This window comes from Gouania willdenowi, chromosome 19, assembly GCF_900634775.1.
Source record: "Gouania willdenowi chromosome 19, fGouWil2.1, whole genome shotgun sequence".
Lineage (NCBI taxonomy): Eukaryota > Metazoa > Chordata > Actinopteri > Blenniiformes > Gobiesocidae > Gouania > Gouania willdenowi.
This window is the reverse complement of record NC_041062.1, coordinates 2,249,713-2,268,948: the sequence shown is the minus strand read 5'-3', so window position 1 is coordinate 2,268,948 and position 19,236 is coordinate 2,249,713. Positions and strand designations below refer to the sequence as shown.

Sequence of the window (19,236 nt, the reverse complement as noted above, 5' to 3'; positions counted from 1 at the left end):
TTCATAGGCGAAAAATTCAAAAAATTCCTTTTTCCAATTACCTGAGCAATTTCATCTGGATCGGATCCGGATTGCACTCATTTTCTAAATAAGTGAATGAAACAGTAATTAGATTTATTTCTATCATTTTTTTTTTATCATCTATGGCCATTTCCTGCTTGGTGTGGAACCAAGATTTTTTGTTTTTTGTGTCTTTTTGTATGTTTTTGGCGTCATTTTGTGTATTTTGTTATTTTTGTTATTCAGTATATTTTTCACTCATTTTGTTTGTAAATTTTCCTTTGTCCCTCTCTCAAGTACCCCCTGTAGTGCCACCTAGGGGTGTACATACCCCCATTTGAGAAACGCTGGGTAAGTGGTTTGCGGTCTCTGAGTCCTCTTTTTACAAAATGCAGGGTGTATTGAATAAAAAAAGCTAACATTATTACTTCATTACATCTCAGATTTTCTTACGTTTCTAAGTATAAATTGATTGTACATATTATGTACATCATGTGCATATGCAAGTACAGTATAGACAATTGGGTGGGTGGATGAGTACCGGTACTAGTAAAGTACCGGTAAAAATCCAAATTACCTTTTCTAAAATGTTGCAAATAATAATAATAATAATAATAGTTTCAAATTATTTGACGCTTTTTTTTTTTCACAATATTTTTTCTTATTATTTGTAAAAAAAACATGTTGAACATAACACGCATCATACAGTGGGAATAAAAGGAAAATGTGTTTGTTTGATCAGAAGGTCACATGATCAACATTCATGTCAGCATTTAGAATAATGAGCGATCTGAGCATTAATATAGGAACAGAGTTTTTATTGTAATTTTGTGTGTTTTTGTGTATTTCTGTTGTCATTTTGCTTGTTTGTTAGTACTGTGGGTTGGCAGAGTAATTTTTTGTGTTTTTCTTGTCTCTTTATGTACTTTTGTTTTTATTTTCTGTAATTTTGTATATTATTTTGAGTCATTTTGTGTATCACTGTTGTCGTGTTGTTCATTTTTGTAGTAGTTTTGTGTGTTTTTGGAATATTTTCTGTGTTTCTCTTGTTTTTTGCTGTATTTTCCTGCAATGTTGTAATTCTTTGTATTTTTTTTTAATGTATTCTTGGTCTTGTTTTGCATATTTTTCTATAATTTTGTACATTTACTTTGGGTCGAGGGCCGTATGTGGCTCCGGGCCACTGTTGCCTATGTCTGGTGTAAAAGGTGCCTCAGTCATTTCAATGATACTCAAAGCAGTAAGGCTCAGATTTATACAAAACATACATAATATACCAACTAACAAAAGGTTTGTACCGTTTTTAGTTAGTTCTTTACCTCATCTTGGCTTCCCTCCCTCAGGTTATAGGTGAGGTTATTGTGGATGTCAGAGGTGAACACGCTGCCATATTCAGGGTAGAGTTCCAACACTTCTCTCAGGCCTCGCAAACTAATGTACTGCAGATCGCAGTAGGTTAGCGCCTTCACGTCCGCATTGGTTTTGATCACCTGGTCTGTTCCAGGCAGGTCTGAACCAATCAAGTCCCCCTTTCCTACATTTCAAAAGAAAAATACACTAAATCCAATGCAAAACACATTCAATATCATTGGAAAAAAATAAGTGTTAGTTGACTTCAATCCTGACCTAATATGGCCAGCACCATGCTGTCTTTCAGCACTTCAAGAGATCCGGAGCAGACGAAGTAGTTGGCATGAAGTGCATCGCCCTGACGGATGAGATACTCTCCAGGGACGCAGAAGGAGGTTTTTATGTGAAGGGAGAGTGAGCGCAGACAGCCGCGGCTGGCTCCTTTAAAGACGGGCAGCTGGAGGATGTCCTTATTCAGATGCATGGCGATGTCAGCTCGCAGCTCATCAGGGAAGTCATGCAGGAGCTGTGAAAGTGTGACAGGAATAATGAGGCGTGACTGATAGGTAACAAGGGAACAACAGGACTCTGCTGCCACTGGTTACCCTCTGTCTGGATTTCAATGTGGTATCACATGATGAGGTTTGTGCTGTGTTGTACGAAATCTTAAACAATAACCAGCTCAAGGAGGTGGAAAGTGTTTTACAGAAACATGGAGCAGATTGCATTGTGTCTCAAGGTATTTCATGTCAGTCACAGGCACTCTTACCTCATTGGCATCGATGCCATTGTTAACAGACCATGTCGTCTGAAAGTACTCCAACATGCGCTGTTTGAGCTGCTGAGGCAGACTATGGACACGGATGAAGTCCTTCAAGTCCTTCATGCGTGTGTGGTAGAGAGACCGGCGTGAGTACATTCGCTGGATAATGGCCGTCACGTTACCAAAAACCAGGGCGTGCATCAGAGCTGTGAACAACAGTAGCAGTAGTGGTTTGAACATGTAAATGAGGAATAAGAATTGCCTGAAAGCATTTCCATGCAGTTTTTTTTTTTAACTTGTTTAACGTTTCACAAATGGTAATTCAATCCACCCTCTTCCTCGACCTCCTCAACTACAGCAAATAACAGGTTTCTCATAGAGACAATGTCAAGGATGTGCAGTCAACCTTTTTTGGAGCCAAAATGTCAAGGTCAAGGTCGCGTGAAGTGTCAAAAACCGAAATTTTCTATATCTCTACAAATATTTATCATACAAGTTTGATGCTTACATTTATGAAAAGCTCATCTCAACCTGAGTATTTTATTTAATTGCACCTAATCTGTACGACTTACCAATAAAAAGATCAATAGGGGTCAATGTTCATGACGTCACAAAAAACATCAAAAAAAAAACTTTTTTCCCTATAACTTGGCCACAAATTGAGATACAGAGCTCAGACTGGTACCATTGAGCAACATTTCCTTTCAATGTGTGACCTTGACCTTCACTCAAGGTCATATTTAAGGTCAAGGTCATTCTTCTGTTTTTCCTGCATTTTTACTTTCAATTTAATTAGTTTAAAAAAAACAAACAAATCCAGATACAGGTTGTCATTTTTGCCATTTTTTTTCAAATTGCCAAATACGTAATACGAGAATAACTGTAATCCAGTTATACTAGGAAGTCAGGATTTAAGGATGTCCGAGTTCTGAGTGGGAAATTTCCACTGGAACGCCCCCACAACTTTTTTCCTATACTTTGTAACTGGAAACGTGATAACTCAGCCATGACGTCTTTCTCAGCTCCAAATTCTGAGTTAAACGTAACATGACACATATTTTTGCTAATTACCTCTGCCAAGGAGGTAATATTTTCACAGGCCATTTTTCCTGTTCTTTCCCTGTTAGCAAGACTACGGCACTTCAAAACCACTTAATGGATTTTGACAAAATTTTAACCAAAGATAGATCTTACGCCAGAGGTAGACAACTTCTATCACAGCGGAAAGGATCCAGATTAATATACTGAATCTGGATCATTTTTAAAATCCACAAAAATCCTTTTCTCTCACCATTGGCAAAATTTAAAAACTTCATATTTTGGTTGATAAAAAATGACCAATATTAATGAAATTTGACCCGGTTATGTTGGATTGATTCCTCAATTACTTCAGAATGTTTCATAAAGATCAGATCTGGATTGCGCAAATCATTGCAATCTTTCACAAAAGGGTGCCCGTACACTTGCACCTACTGTAGTGTTATTAATGGCGATAGAAATGTCTCATTCATCCTTTTGTGCAGCTATTCACATTCACAATGTGATTCACATTTATGAAACTGGTGTCAACCATACCACCGATGAGCATGGTGCAAATGGAAAAAATCTTCTCTGCATCCGTGTTGGCACAGACGTTGCCGAAGCCCACACTGGTCAGGCTGCTGAGGGTAAAGTAGAGGGCAGCAATGTAGGAGCTGCGCACTGTCGGGCCGCCCACAGAGCTGTTGATGTAGGGCGTCTCTAGACGTTTGCCCAACTCATGGAGCCAACCTGAGGAGAGAAAAGAGGATGAAAGACAAATATAGTCCACGAGGAGCCGTTTCTTGCTTTATACAGATTGTGTAGTTGAATTGAACCACATAGACACCAGGGGAACCCGATGCTGCAAGATTTACAAATGTAAACAACAACAGAACTATTATTCTTTATCCTAAAACCCATATTGATCAAATTGACACTGTCAGGATTGTAGTTTTTCTTTAACATTACAATTAATATGAAAATGTATCCTATATGACATAACTTTGGATGATTTCTTTATGATTTTTTTTTTTTTTTTTAATACAAATGTGTGGTTTTTATTATTTACTTTTTTTGGACAAAAATGGAAACCTTTTCTTCATCTTTAATGTTATCCTTTTGTGCACACTGAACATACTGTATTAACTTACTGTGTTAATGTTTCACAATTATTTCTTCAAAACTTGCATTGCACTCACAGATGGTCTGGAAAAGTGTGCGTTTGTGTGTGTTTGCATGTGTGTGTGTGTGTGCGTAAGCTGGTTTGTCTGTGTGGGGAAAGGCACAATTAGATTTGTTCCTGCAGGAATAAATAAACAAAGCCATTTTTAATTAGCAGGTATGACCTAACCTCCCTACAGACAACACGTCCACACATTATGCAAACACAACATACACACTTTAAGCGACACTTTCTGACAAGTCTTAAGCCAGGTTTAATTTTGCAGTAGCCTCGAGTACTATGGGAATCGTATCAGCGCTGTTGGCAACAAAAGCAAGACAGGACCCTTGTTAGCTGTTACTTTTGCTTTAAGGCACAGCCACAACATGGCTTCATTATTGTATTTGGTATTTGAAAATTGCCAAATACATTGTAATCGTAGGAGTTCTTGATATTTTTCTTCCGCAAGTCCTTTGTCTTTGGTCTCCTCCTAGGTTATTAATGCAGCACTAATGACACGTATGCCATCTCATAGGGGCAATGTCATGGATGTGCTGTTGACCTTTTTTTGGAGCCAAAATGTAAAGGTCAAGGATGTGTCAAGTGTCAAAAACCAAATATTTCCATATCTGTACAAATATTTATCATACAAGTCTGATGCTTACATTTATGAAAAGTTCATCTCAAGTGGAGTATTTTATTTAATTGGACTGAAGCTGTACGACCTACCAGTAAAAAGATCAGTAGGGGTCCATTGGACTGGTACCATTGAACAACATTTCCTATCAACGTGTGACCATGACCTTTGCTCAAGGTCACATTTAAGGTCAAGAACTCCACAGAAAAAGACTCCGGAAGCCAGAACACGCTGTCAAGATGACAAAGCTGTCAAAACAAAATAATAAATTTTTCCCTATAACTTGGCCATGAGATACTGAGCTCAGACTGGTACCATTGAACAACATTTCATTAGTTCAAGGTCATGGTCAGTCTTCTGTTTTTCCTGCATTATTGCTTTTAATTTAATTAGTAAAAAGAACAAATTTGTCAACAAATCCAGATACAGGTTGTCATTTATGCCATTTTTTTCAATTTCCAATTGCCAAACCCGTATTCGCCTTACAAATACAGGTCTTGCCTAGTTTTATTTACGATGACAGTGAGTTTTTTTTTCATGGTTTTTACTCTACTACAATAAAACAACCAGACATTATAGAACTGTGTAGTATTAGCATTAGATTTAGTTTCATATGGTTCTCATTAGTGGTGCAGCATATAGTGTCCACACCCATTAGGTTAGCACTTGCTATTTATAGACAAGTAGTGCATTAATTGGACTTTCTATAATATGACTTCTTCCACAATGACGCCTGAATAAACACAAAGAATATGTTTCTGTTATTATCATATTTGTCCTGATATCCACAATGTGATACACAGCCTTTTGTTCTCACCTATATCCCAGGTTTCGTTGGCCTCCATTTCGTTCTGTCCAATGATGTACCAGATGCAGGCCATCCAGTGTGCCAGCAGTGCAAACACAGACATGAGTAAGGTCAGCACCATGGCACTGTACTGGGAGTAGCGGTCCAGCTTCTGGAGCAGACGAAGGAGGCGCAGGAGACGTATCGTCTTAAAGAGGTGGACCAAGGAGCTCTGAACAGGAGAAAGAAAATAACCACCAAAAAAAAAGCATCAAGTCAGGACTAGAACATGTCTGTACTGAGTAGATTTTAAACTCGTTAGGATGCAACAGTAATTCAATGTTCGTCAACACTATCACTATAGTGCAGGGTTGGGGTCAATTAATCTTTTTCAATTATACATGTTCAATTACTATTCAATTATGATTATGAAAACCGGCATTTTTTCCCCAGTCAAAAATAAATTATAATTATTATTTTCCCCCTGAAGGTAAATTATGATTCGTTCTCAATTACTACATTTCAATCATTAACTTTTACTTATATAGTGTTGTAATGATTTTGTGCAGGTTTTATGTGTGTACAGTGTAATTTTAGCATCTTCACATTTCCATTTTAGTGCATTTATTATAATATCTTATGTAAAAGTCCAACTAAGAAAAAGAGTTGGAATTCAGCTGTAACTCTAAACTCTATATACAAAACATCAGTGACATTCACAGTATCGTCCCTATGAAAAAAAACCCCAAACTATATATATACACACACATATATCTATACACATATATATACACACACACACACATATATATATATATATATATATATACCATAACTCCTCTAACCCTTACCACCTGTATGAGTGTGAAACTTCACTGACAGGTAGTGGGAAAAATGAAGAATTTTAAAAATGAAATATAAACCATAAATCTGTTTTGTGTTTAATTAAATTGCATTGGAACTTTTTTTATTGAATTTCCATGGTAATTACAATTACAAAGTTAATTATTTTAACTCAAATCCAATTCAATTACGATTAGAAGGGCAACACTATCTTAACATTCCAATTACGATTACAATTATGCCATAAATTTAATTCATTATCAATTATGCAATTATGATTATAATTGAGCCCAACCCTGCTATAGTGTGATATCCATTGATGCTCACCACAGTGATGTTAAAGACATAAAGCAGGTCGATGGGCAGAGCAGCCACCAGGTCCACAAAGAACCATGTGGTGGCGTAGTGGATGCAAATGGAGCGTGCCTCATACACCACCTGTCCTGACTGACTCACATAGGTGGTGCGGAAGTTCAAAATTATATCTGCCAGGACAAAAACATTGGATTACAGTTCAATTGAATCAAATTTAAACAGAGCAAATAATCATCCTCAACTACACTCACAGTTTACCACTTTCCTTTTAGGAACTGTATGTTATGTAATACTGTAGGTCCGAGGACGCTACTAATTTAAATAACACAAATTCTTCAATGTTAATGAATTGTATAAATTGATGTAGAGCAGGTGTTAAACTCATGGCCCGGGGACAAAATCTCGCTCTTTGGAGCATCCAATTTGGCCCGCAAAAGAAAGAAAACATCATTGTTTAAATGAAACTGAACAATATTTACAGGTGCACACTGTTGTCCCGGTGCTTATATTGCATGATTGCAGTCGTTTTTAATGTTAAACAATTTTTTTATGAATCCTGCATAAGGACTGTAAATTAATTCCATACCAGCGAGGACTTTTTTTTTGATTGTCTTAGCTTGTCATTTAAACACATACCAATGATAAATAGTAGCTCCACGGCGATGTCACTGATAAAAGTGGAACGTGCGGCTTTGACGATATCGTCATGTGACGTGAAGCTGATGCTGTAGGGCACGGTTACGGCCACGTAAAAGGTAGCCAGCAGGATGAGCCAGTCCCACAGAGCTTTCGACACACTGTAATGGAGGAGAATGAAGCGAGACTTGTGCACGGCTGCCACCTTGTACTCTGGTATGGAAGGCTTGTCAACGATAGTCTGTGAGAAAGCAGATAAAAGAGAGACAGAGGGCAGAAATGCAACCTTTGATAATAACTTCAAAATTGTCGAGGTTAAAAGTCAGAGACTGTTTTTCCCCACTTTGTCTGCACATGCTGTCAAAGGTCAACACTATAAGAAGTGCAATCTTTTAAAGACAGCAATGCATGTTTAGTTATTGCAATTAAATAAATGTATTTATTTTATTGCATAGTTGTGGCCATCACCAGCCCTCCCTAAGGAAGGGTAAGAAACACTTTAATATAGGGAGGATATAAAAAGAGAGGGCAGTGTTAGATCTAGGTGGGGGGGAAGGAAACAGGGAAGAGGGAGTCAGGGTGGGAAATGGAAAGGGTGGGGAAGAGTTGACTGCTTTCAAGTGAGAGTGAGATGTGATGTTATAGTTGTGCATATTGTGAGAGCCCCCCGCATGAAACCCTAGCTGAAGAGCAAAGGCCCACGTCCAGGAGACGGCCAGAGCCGCCTGAGCGCCCCAGATCACTCCTCATTGATGCCACCAGCACAATGAGCCTTAGTTATTGTCAAAGTCAGGACCCCCCCCCAAGGGCTCCAGCCGGACCGTGATACCGGTATGCGGCGTGCACAGCCCCGAGGAGGCAGAGCCACAGACCCCGGCCCCACAGGCACCGCCCAAGCAGGGGCCACCCCGCGCCGCCACCCCGCGCCGCACTTGCAGGCATGCAAGGGCACAGGCTGCGCCGCCCGCCCCGGAAGACCCCCGCAAAGACCGCCGGACCCCAAGGGCATCCCCCCGGGACCGGGAACCTCCGTGGGCGAGGCTCCAGGGGCGTTTTTTTGTTTTTAGGCTAAGAAATTAAAAAACAGACAAAGCACCTGAGAAAAAGAAGAATAGGTTGATATTTGACAGGGTCAGTAATTAACCAGACAGACTTTTTCACAAAATATTTAATGTCAGCAACCTTTTTGTTAACTAACTGCACAAAAAAATGCACTAAAACACAACAGAAAGATACAAAAATACACATGACTCCAAAAAACATACATTACAGAAAAATACACCAAACAAAAAAATATAAAAGTGAGTCAAAAAACCCAACAACAAACATTTATCATACCCATAGAATTAAACCAGAAAAATTGCACCCACATTATAATATATACAAATAAACCCCTTTATCACAACTCTACTTTTGCTCCCACATAAATGCATACTTCCAACAGGCACTGTACTAGTTAAAGTTAATTAACAATCTTATCACTTAAAGACAATAAAAGCTGTGCAGCGACAATACAAAGGAAAGGACACAAAATGTGGATAGTGGTGGAAAACTTTGTCTAACAAACCAAACGTGACCTCAGCTTGACATCTGAATAAAACAAGTTTCAAAGGGTCGTTATTCTGGGCTTTTATTATGTGAATGTCAATTTACTTTAGTTATAGTTCAAATATAGTCTTAATCTTTATGCTTTTCTTATTTTCAGCGACAAAATTTAATTGCAAAAGTATGAAGTGCTCCTGCTTGTGAATTGGGAAGTCTATTACATTCATTATGAGACTTCTGCTCTTTAAATGTGGAAGTGTGTTGGGCACACAATCACTTTAACAGTGGTAAAGGAGAAGGAAATGGAAGTAATAACTGAGAAAATGGAGATGAATGTACGGTAGCTCAAATAAAAATACAGAGAGGAAGCAGGTTGGCCCTGCTTGGCTATTCAGAAAGAAACGAGGTGACTCAGCAGTAAAAGCAGGGAGAAGTCACAAAGTTGTCTGGATGTAAGAAAGTTATGATGCAGGAAGTGTTCCCAGTAAAGCACAGTATGTGTTGGGGGTGATTTGAGTACAGTGTTCCTTATTATTTGTGTTTTCGTGCCAATCAGGAAGTTTTATCCTCATATTTATGGCAGAAAATTTAATAAAATCACTGTTATGTGTTTGAGTTATAGCGGGAAGAGAAAATCAGGGTAACACTGCTTCCCTACATTCACTACAATTATAGAACCTCAGTGTGACTGTATGGGCTGAAGAGAAAATAAAATAATATGTAATTGTAATTTTAAAAATCTGTTGCTATTGATTATGAAGCCTAACAAGGTAACCAATAGATGGGAAATAAATTAAATGATAGATATTTGTTTTTAGTGTATTTTACAGCTGATTTAGGAGCCATTAGCATTAGTGATGCTAACAGAAAGCTAACACAAGAAGAAATAACTTTTATTAGGTTATTTATTTCAGGCTCAGTAATTATTATTATTATTATTATTATTATTATAATTATTATTATTAATAATAATAATGATAATAGTAATAATAATAATAATAATAATAATAATAATAATAATAATAATAATAGTAATAATAATAATAATAATAATAATGCATTGAATTTTATATAGCGCTTTATCATAGACACTTTACAGAACTAAGGCATTATTCTTTCACTCCACACTTAGTGGTGGTAAGCTACTATTGTAGCCACAGCTGCCCTGGGGCAGACTGACGGAAGCAAGGCTGCCATAGTACACCATTAATTGTGATTAATTGTAATTGACCTTTGGTAATTAAGAACGTAATTGTAATTTCTGATGATAAAAAACAATTGTAATTCATTTTTAATTAGAAAAAATTGAATTGTAACTGAACATGGGTAATTGAAAATGTAATTGTAATTGAAAAGATTAACTGACCTCAACCCTGGTAATAGATGAGATCCATTGACACAGCCTAATAAGATATCTACAAGTACAGGTAGAAAATACATAAAAACTACACTTTCTTTCTTTCTTTCTTTCTTTCTTTCTTTCTTTCTTTCTTTCTCTGTATGTAGAAAGAGAGAATAGCGGTTTACCTCTGGGAAATACAGTAGCATAAAATCAAAGCTAGGTTAAATGTCAGCGAGCCTCGTTTTGGAAGCTGATGCACTCTGGTGTTGAAAGCATCAAAACTGGCAGATTAGACACAAAGAAAACAACTCGGCTCGTGTTTTTGTTGGATCGTCTCTCTAATGAAAGGAAATACAAGCTGAACTGTGTTTGTGTCATTGTATCAGAGGAACCAAAGAATATATTACACAGGGAGAGTAAGAGGGTGGCAGCTTAAAGTTGGCTTTGAGTGAATTTTCTTAATTTTGCATATTTTAGTGCAGTATATTACCACGACTGTTGGCCCCGCCCCTCCTATAAAAACTAGCACTAGTGGACTAGAGGTATAGTGACTATTGCATTGCTGTCTTAAAAAGATTGCCCTTCATGTAGTGTCGACCTACGACAGCATGTGCATACAAAGTGAAAAAAGAAAAGAAAAAGGAACTTATATATGGAATGTGTTAAAGAATAATCAAAAGCTTTTAAAACAACTAAATGTTTAGGTTATATTCAAACTCGTACTATTTCAGAGCAAGAACACACATAATAAGCAAGAATATCTTCTTGCAATTGTAGGATGGAATAGAAAAAAGTGAAAGTACAATGAAATAATTGCTCCATATTTACAAATATAAATTGATATTATAAAATAAATGCATTTAAGCTTCTATTGGGTTTCATAAATTTGTGCATCTGACACCAGAAGAAGTCACTGCAAAAAATCTAAAATGACTAAGACTGTGTCCAAATGTTCCCTCCTATCTCCTTTTCTATCCACTTTTCCTTAACACCAGGAAGTGTTTAAGTGGTGGCCATGATAAGGAGCGTTCCACTTCTCTTTAAGCTGAGGAAAGGAGGCTCAATGCTTCCTTTATAATCTCCTTTACCCTAGGAAACACTGATACATCCTTTACCAAAGGAGACCACATAATGCTGACCCACAATTCCTTGCGGCGACAACATTTAAAGGAACACGCACACCTGAGCGCTTAGGGAAACTCACGATGAACGACAAGGAACGGAGATCATGTAAGTTATCAATGCAACTTTAAATAAAGTAAAACCCATATTTTAATATATCTAAACCATATTATCAGATTATAGCTGACATAAAAACGGATCAGAGACATTTTTAGCCACATTATGTTTTATTCAAAATAATTTATATTAGTGAGCGTGAGCAACCATTCTTAATGTGACGTTCTTTTAGTTTACCTTTAGTTCCTCGTAGCCTGATAGCCTCTTTTCCTTTGATTTACTTTCAAACCTTGTGATTTTTTAGATTATATCAGTGGAAAATGTTATAAATGTGTTTTTAGTAGTTAATTTTTGGAAATAGATAGTTTTGCACCACGTCAAAACAAACATGATGGCCTTTTCCTAACTCCTCTCCTAACACCTTTCCTTAACCTCATGACGTCATAGGAGGGAATATTCAGACACAGCCTAAGAATTCAGGACAAGGCTTTCCCCATGTCTTTGAAAAACTCACTGACATTCAGACTGACTGAATAACACACTTTAATAGCCATGAGAAGTGCAGGTGTACTCACTCCCCCCAGTTTGACTTCGCCCTTGCCCCCTCTGGAGAAATGGCTGGTCAGCTGGTACAACATGGTGCGTCCTCGTTTTCTGGCCTCATTATAGTGCGAGCTGCTTTTTCTCCTGAGCCTCTTGTCATCTGCAACTATCACACAGGCTCTAGATCAGCACAGTGAGCTGCAGGTTCTAAATGGTGAAGACATTATGAATACAAACATGCATGGCTTTAAACTACAAACCCTGACTCATGCTCAATAATACATTTAGCTCTAATCAAAGTAGGGGTCAATTACATTTTTCAATTACAAGTACGTCTTCAATTATCCATGTTCGGTTACAAGTCAGTTATGATGATTATGATGAGGCAAGGCAAGGCAAGGCAAATTTATTTGTATAGCGCATTTCATACTCAAGGCAACTCAATGTGCTTTACATGATAAAACATTCAATTGTTTAAAATCAATAAGAACATTTAAAATCATCAGTAAAATCAATTAAAATCATCAGTAAAATCAATTAAAATCATCAGTAAAATCAATTAAAATCATCAGTAAAATCAATTAAAATCATCAGTAAAATCAATTAAAATCATCAGTAAAATCATCATTACATCAACAACATGACAAAAAATCTCTCTCTCAATCATATGCAGTAGAGAAAAAAAGTGCCTTTAACTTTGATTTAAAAATGTTCACATGTGATGCTGACTTCAGCTCTGCTGGCAGTTTGTTCCACTTCTTTGCAGCATAACAACTAAAAGCAGCATCACCATGTTTACTGTGTACTCTGGGCTCCACTATCTGATCTGTGTCCATAGATCTGTGAGACCTGCTGGGTTCATACCTGACTAACATGTCACTGATGTATTCTGGACCAAACCCATTCACAGATTTATACACCAGCAGCAGAACTTTAAAGTCTATTCTGAGGCTGACTGGGAGATGACTGGCTTTTTTTTTCCAATTACAATTAAAATTACAATTATTTTTTTCCACTGAAAGTCAAAAACATAAACGCTCTCATTAACTAGAGTTTAAATTCAAATTATCACAATTACTGAGCCTGAAATAAATAACATCATAAAACATAATGTTCCTCTTTTGTTAGCTTTCTGTTATTATGATAATGGTTCGGTTTTGACCCATGTTTTAAATCAGCTGTAATTTTGCTTTTGTTGTGGGCGTCTGAGCCTACTTTGTGTGTCTGTATACCCTTCAAAAAAATAAAAATAAAAAAGATAGATGGATTTTCAAGGACGGTAAAAAAACGTGATATAAAACACATTTTAATATTTACGCTTGTGTAAGCCATAGACCTGTAACATGGTACTCAATTACAGTTAAATTATGATTACAATGACAAACATGTTTAAATTACAATTATAATTATGTCATAAATGTAATTAATGACTAATTATGCAATCATTACAATTAAAATTGACCCTTTCCCTGTGATCGTGCTTGATATTGAGAAGAATTATGTTTCCTAAGACATATATACATATATATATATATATATAATACAGAACTAACCTTCCTTCCTACTGTTGTGGGGGCCCTTTCCGTGAGTGTCGCTAATATCTTTAAAGGAGAAGAGGTAGAGAACCATTTCGCCTTTCTCGTTCTTTATCGGGACGATGTCCAACAAACACCAGAAAGACACACCTGCAAAACAAAGCAACGGTTTTAAAGATACAGAAGCAAAGAAAATATTTTTCATCTCCTAAAACTTATATACTTTCTAATAATAATAGACTGTGCGATGTAACAGGTCCTCAATGTAACCAAAGATATTCCTGATGGTTTATCCCTTTTAATGAAAAGTCATTTTCAGTTTCAAGAACCTGTAAGAGTGGAAGCTCTTCTACTAATAAATGGTTCAGATATTATGGACCCAACGTGCACTAACGAACATATACTGTACGAGATACATTTTATGAAAAGATTAAAATATCTCCCAGAGTAAAAGGCTTTTTGAGAAACCATTTTACAAACATTGATTGGGCAAAGGCTTGGACACTGCCTTACACATTTTCTATTAACAACAGGATAAAATAAAATCATCTTATAATCTTACACAATATTTATCCAACCAATTTGTATTTCCCCAAATGTTTAGACACCAAAAAAAAAAGCAGTTTTTGCAGTAATGAATCAGAATCCATCACACATTCATCTTATTACTGTTGTCACTAAATTAGTTTTTGGGCTCAAATGGAAAATGACTTAAAACGATAAAGTTGATTTCATTGTAAACCTGTTCCATTTTCAATGGTAAATTCTATATTCACACATTTAAATTCAACAAATATACAGTATTCCCCTCTTTGTAAGATTTCTGTGTGAAGTTAAACAATACATCAAAACTAAATCCCTTATTCATACAGGAAAAAAAAGCATCCAATAAACAATAGTGGAATGATGACTGATTTACCTCTATTATTTATTGATTTATAGGTTTATTTTATTTTAATTTTGCATGTATAATTCTTGCTTGTCCCCTTTCTGTATCTTTGTATTGTATTTTAATAATAACCCTAACCCACAGCCATTTTTCACAAACATAGATTGAATTACTAACGTTCCAATTATTGGGCAAAGCTCTGCAGCACCTGAGCCACAGTCGTTGTTTTTGTCTTTTCTAACGTTCTTTTGTCTTAATGATAAATGTATTATAACACCTATACTTTATCTCATTTAAGTTGACTTTTACTTTGACAATGTATTTCCCCTTAAGCAGCGGCTACGAGTTACAGCCACCGTGGAGGTTATGATCCTGCCCGGGTTGATTTTTTTTATTTACTTACAGTATTTAGGTGTTTGGGAAAAAAAGTCCCAAATCTGAATCAGTTTAAACCTTCTACAGTCCAGGGTATACTTTTGATTTAACCTTTATTTATCTCACCATAGAAACTGTTTGCTATCATTCTTTTCAGCACAACTTCAGCTGTATGAATTTAATGTTGATTGTTCATTTTGACGTACAGTATAATCAGAATAGACTTAAAATGACACAAAAACACCAATCAGAGTAGAAGAAAAATGACTCTTAAGGGTTAAAAACCAATTTTTTTCTTATTTTTGGCAAATATTCAAAGATGTAAAGTATATCCCGGTTTGTAATTGAATAATGTTAATGAATTTTGACCCAAAGAGTTGGTTCCTCTATCACACCACTGAGTTTTATCCAGATCTGGACGACGACCGTCGTTATGGATACATGGATTTGTGTCTGAATGCTTTCTGGTTCCTTTTTGTTTTCACAAAGCAGCCAATACTCTTGGATCAGACTGATGCAAGTTGGGTATTTGCTTGATTTTGGTTTTGAACCACCTAGAAACTCGTAATTCAGATTGAACATTGTTTGTTGGTGGTTTCATAAATCAAAACCTACAACGTTTTGGCATTTTTCAGTGGTCAGTCACTGAATGTGTAACTGTATTCTATAAAGCATGCTCCTAGTCCTCTCTGGACGTTTACTTCTTTCTCCCAAGACTTAAATGTCCAGTATTATGCTATTTTTTTACACATCTCCATTTGTTCTAAGAACTTCAACAACATAGTATTTGAGGTTTATTTTCCCAAACTCACCTGTTTTCTGGAGTTTTAGCCTCTGTAAAGTCAATGTCATGAGGCTTCAACAAACAGGCTCTTTTGAGGCTTACTTATGCATATTCATGAGTGGGCGTGTCTATAGACACACATGGTTGTTATTGTTTTCAGCCAAAAAACTGCACATTACAGTAAAACACATGGATATTTATTTATAAGAGGCTCTTGTGATTGTGTTCAGGTTTTTTTTTTTGTAAAACAAAAACATTTCCTTAAATACTGGCTTTAACTTTTACTTTTGTCATGTTTACGAGAGATGATTAGAACTTTTCCAATAGTCATTTTCCAGTAGAGTGTCTTTATTCATTACTTATACATAATATACATACAGTATATATGGCTGCTCCTTTGTATATGAACCAACCTAATGATGACGGTTTTTATGCCAAGGACACATGTAATGTAAACTCTTCCCATATCGGAACGGTGGGAGCATTGTACAGAGTTTTCTAAAAATACCCCAAACTAGATCCAAGTCATGTTGAGAAGGATTGGACGAGATGTGAAAGAGCAAACCAGAGGGTGGGAAATAACAGGTCTGAGAGGGAAACAGCGCCATAGATCTAAGACCTCACTATCACCCCTAATGCTCATTATCAGCTCGGAAGCAATGCTCTGTCACCAAACAGATGCTTCACAACTCCAACAATGTCCCCTGTGTGTGTGTGTGTGTGTGTGTGTGTGTGTGTGTGTGTGTGTGTGTGTGTGTGTGTGTGTGTGTGTGTGTGTGTGTGTGTGTGTGTGTGTGTGTGTGTGTGTGTGTGTGTGTGTTCCATCGAAGGATAAAGCATGCAAGCCAATTGCACGCAAAAATAACTGTGTTCTCATCTTTGTTTGTCTGGAACTTTTCAGTCGTACAGCTTCAGAAATGATTTCCTTTCCTTGAACTGTCAGGAAAAATTGTCCTATTTTTTTCAGATCATTATAAATGACTAAAACTGAGTAAGAAGCTTATAAGGAATCACTGGTCGCTCCGCTCTGCTTTTGCAGTTAATCATCATAGTTGGGGTTGCAAAACTCAAAACTCTGCAAAAAAGCAGGTTCTGGCGTCCACGTTTCAGTGTTACACAGCAACAGGATCTCACCAGCGTTAAAATGGAGAAGATGAATTTAATTCTGTACAGGACACGTTGATCAAACATGTATTTTCTTCCTCTTCACTAAGGGTGACTAAACAACAAAGGTGGATGAATCATTGACATGAATGACTCACTTATTCTCCTTTTGTTTTGTAATGGTAGTAAAACTGAGCTGTTGGAGTGTTACATTAATGAATTAACAAAGGACTAGTCCCCCTTCTTCTGCTTCATTTACATAAAAATAGATTAGAATTAGGAGTTTCCTGGTTCAGCTGCTCATTAAAATGGTCAAATGCAAAAAGTCTTTACAAATAGGAACCAGTTCAGACATTGTGCATTTATTTAAGTTTAGTCCAATACTTCCTCTTTAGGCATTTCATTATCTTTACTGTTAATTTAGACAAGAAGCCCAGAAACACTACGCTATTGCCTCATTCACATGTATCTCAGGGTGCGTTCTTATTCTAGTCTGTGAAGTTCAACCAGTGATGGATTTGACTGGTCTATAGGTAAACTGCTTTATATCGACGTGCTTTAAAAGCTTCTAGACACATTTATTTATTCTTTTAATCAGATGAAGATGTAATGTAGGCCTCAGATCAATAAATAAAAGATCATTTGCTGGAAAAAACAAATGTAAAATGTTGAAATTGCCAAATTGTTTTGTTTTGGTCTCTACTAAGCCCTCGGTTTGTTGACAACTTCTGAAAAGTTTTCTTGAGATTAAACTTTACACCATTTTTGTTCTAGTTTGCTCCCAGAATTCCCTGTGGCTGGGTTTCCATTACAGATTTTCTCAAAATAAAAGCGATATTTCTAATTGTCGACAAAGTATAATTGTGCTTTGAACGTTGTTTTGGGGAGGAGCCTCGCAACTCATCCCGCGAGACTTCGCCACAGGAATACGGACGCTCCAAACTTCCTATTAACACTCTGTATTCCTTTGTTGTTTCACCTCTAATGTAGCGGTAATATTTTTAAGTATAACGCTAAGAAACGTCCCAGTCTCCTCTTCTGTCCACATGTACCGCGCCATGTTTACTGGGAGAGCAGTGGTCATGTGACCAGGTATGTCACGTCCTGTGACGTGTATTTACAAAAAAGGAAGTAAGGAAGTAAAGAAACATGGAAAGACAATCACATATAACATGGGAGGACAAGAACGGGAGAGGTCGCCATGGGCATGGGATCATGGTAAGAATGAAGTAAAAACATTTCTGTGCAACTATCCCATAATGCAATGTGCGAAACCTTTCCGACAAAGTCAGTTAACCTCGTGTTTACAGTTTCAAATGATCTTTGATTTACTAATATATGAGGCCTACACGATGTCTTTATCTGAAAAGATTGTGTCGAGCAGCTTTAGACTTTCTCTGTATTGGATGTAGAAATTATGAATAAATAACTGACTCTACAAACAATAGCATACATTCACATCTACTGTATGTAAATATATATTTACCAGTACAGACGAGGTGTTAGCATCTTACAGCTGTGTGTGTTAACACTTCAACAACTCACCGTTCTTCTTGTAGAAGTGGACCTCGGCCTGATACTCCTCGCGGCCCTCGAGGGCCTTCTCCATCTGTTGCGCTACATGCTCGCTGGTGTCGGCCCCGTACAGGAAGTGACAGCTGCAGTTCTTCTGCATGACTTCAGTCCTGGTGAAACCCGTCAGCTCACAGAAGCCGTCCGAGCAGTAAACAATGGGGTATCCACGATGGCCCTGTGCATTACCCAGCAGGAAGTTACTGTCTGAAAGAAGAAGACATGAAGGTAAAGAGACATCAAAGGCAGAAGCAAAGAGTTTTAAGCTTTGAGCGTTTAAAGCTAAACCGCTTTGAAGGCCAGCAACAAACAGACTAGTCACGTAATCTTTTAATTTGCAGGGAAATCAAAGTCCTTTTTAGTCTCTGTGTGGATATCAAAGCTGTTCTGAGTAAACGTGTCAGACTTGATGATGATACAGCATGGAGTTAAATTAATTTCCTGCTGATGGTCAGTAGTCAGGACATTAATGGACAGCTGAGGAAATCAGGTTACAGATGATAAGAGAGTAAAGCGCTGACTGAGTATGAAGGATTTTTGTTGAGCTCTGGGATAAATGAGGGGATAAAAAAATATGAAATGTGTTTAGGAAATATGTGTGATGTGTCAAAGACAGTTTAACATAAAATGACATCATCAGAATCAGATGTACTTTATTGATCCCAGGGCGAAATTACTTTACGGAGGCATGAGAAATAATGCAGATCAAAATAAGACACTAAACAAACAAAGAAAATATACATAATTAAGTAAAATACTTTTAATTGAATAAGGATTAAATAAGGCATTAAATAAAGGAATAACATACGTTTCCATTGCCTGTATATTGGACGTAATGTCAAATTTTAATGAGCC

The 19,236-nt window shown here is 36.9% G+C and overlaps 1 protein-coding gene across 1 annotated transcript in view; it reads right to left on the bottom strand.

Annotated features, from left to right (window-relative positions):
* LOC114481563 (potassium voltage-gated channel subfamily H member 4-like) overlaps positions 1–19,236 on the bottom strand; it is a 43,580-nt gene that overhangs the window by 9,067 nt on the left and 15,277 nt on the right. The window contains exons 4-13 of the mRNA XM_028476498.1: positions 18,355–18,588; positions 13,676–13,807; positions 12,155–12,288; positions 7,514–7,754; positions 6,890–7,047; positions 5,750–5,951; positions 3,689–3,883; positions 2,120–2,319; positions 1,627–1,876; positions 1,320–1,534 (exon numbers count right to left, since the gene is read on the bottom strand). Of these exons, the coding sequence (XP_028332299.1) occupies positions 1,320–1,534; positions 1,627–1,876; positions 2,120–2,319; positions 3,689–3,883; positions 5,750–5,951; positions 6,890–7,047; positions 7,514–7,754; positions 12,155–12,288; positions 13,676–13,807; positions 18,355–18,588 (1,961 nt within the window). The remainder of the gene's footprint in view (positions 1–1,319; positions 1,535–1,626; positions 1,877–2,119; positions 2,320–3,688; positions 3,884–5,749; positions 5,952–6,889; positions 7,048–7,513; positions 7,755–12,154; positions 12,289–13,675; positions 13,808–18,354; positions 18,589–19,236) is intronic.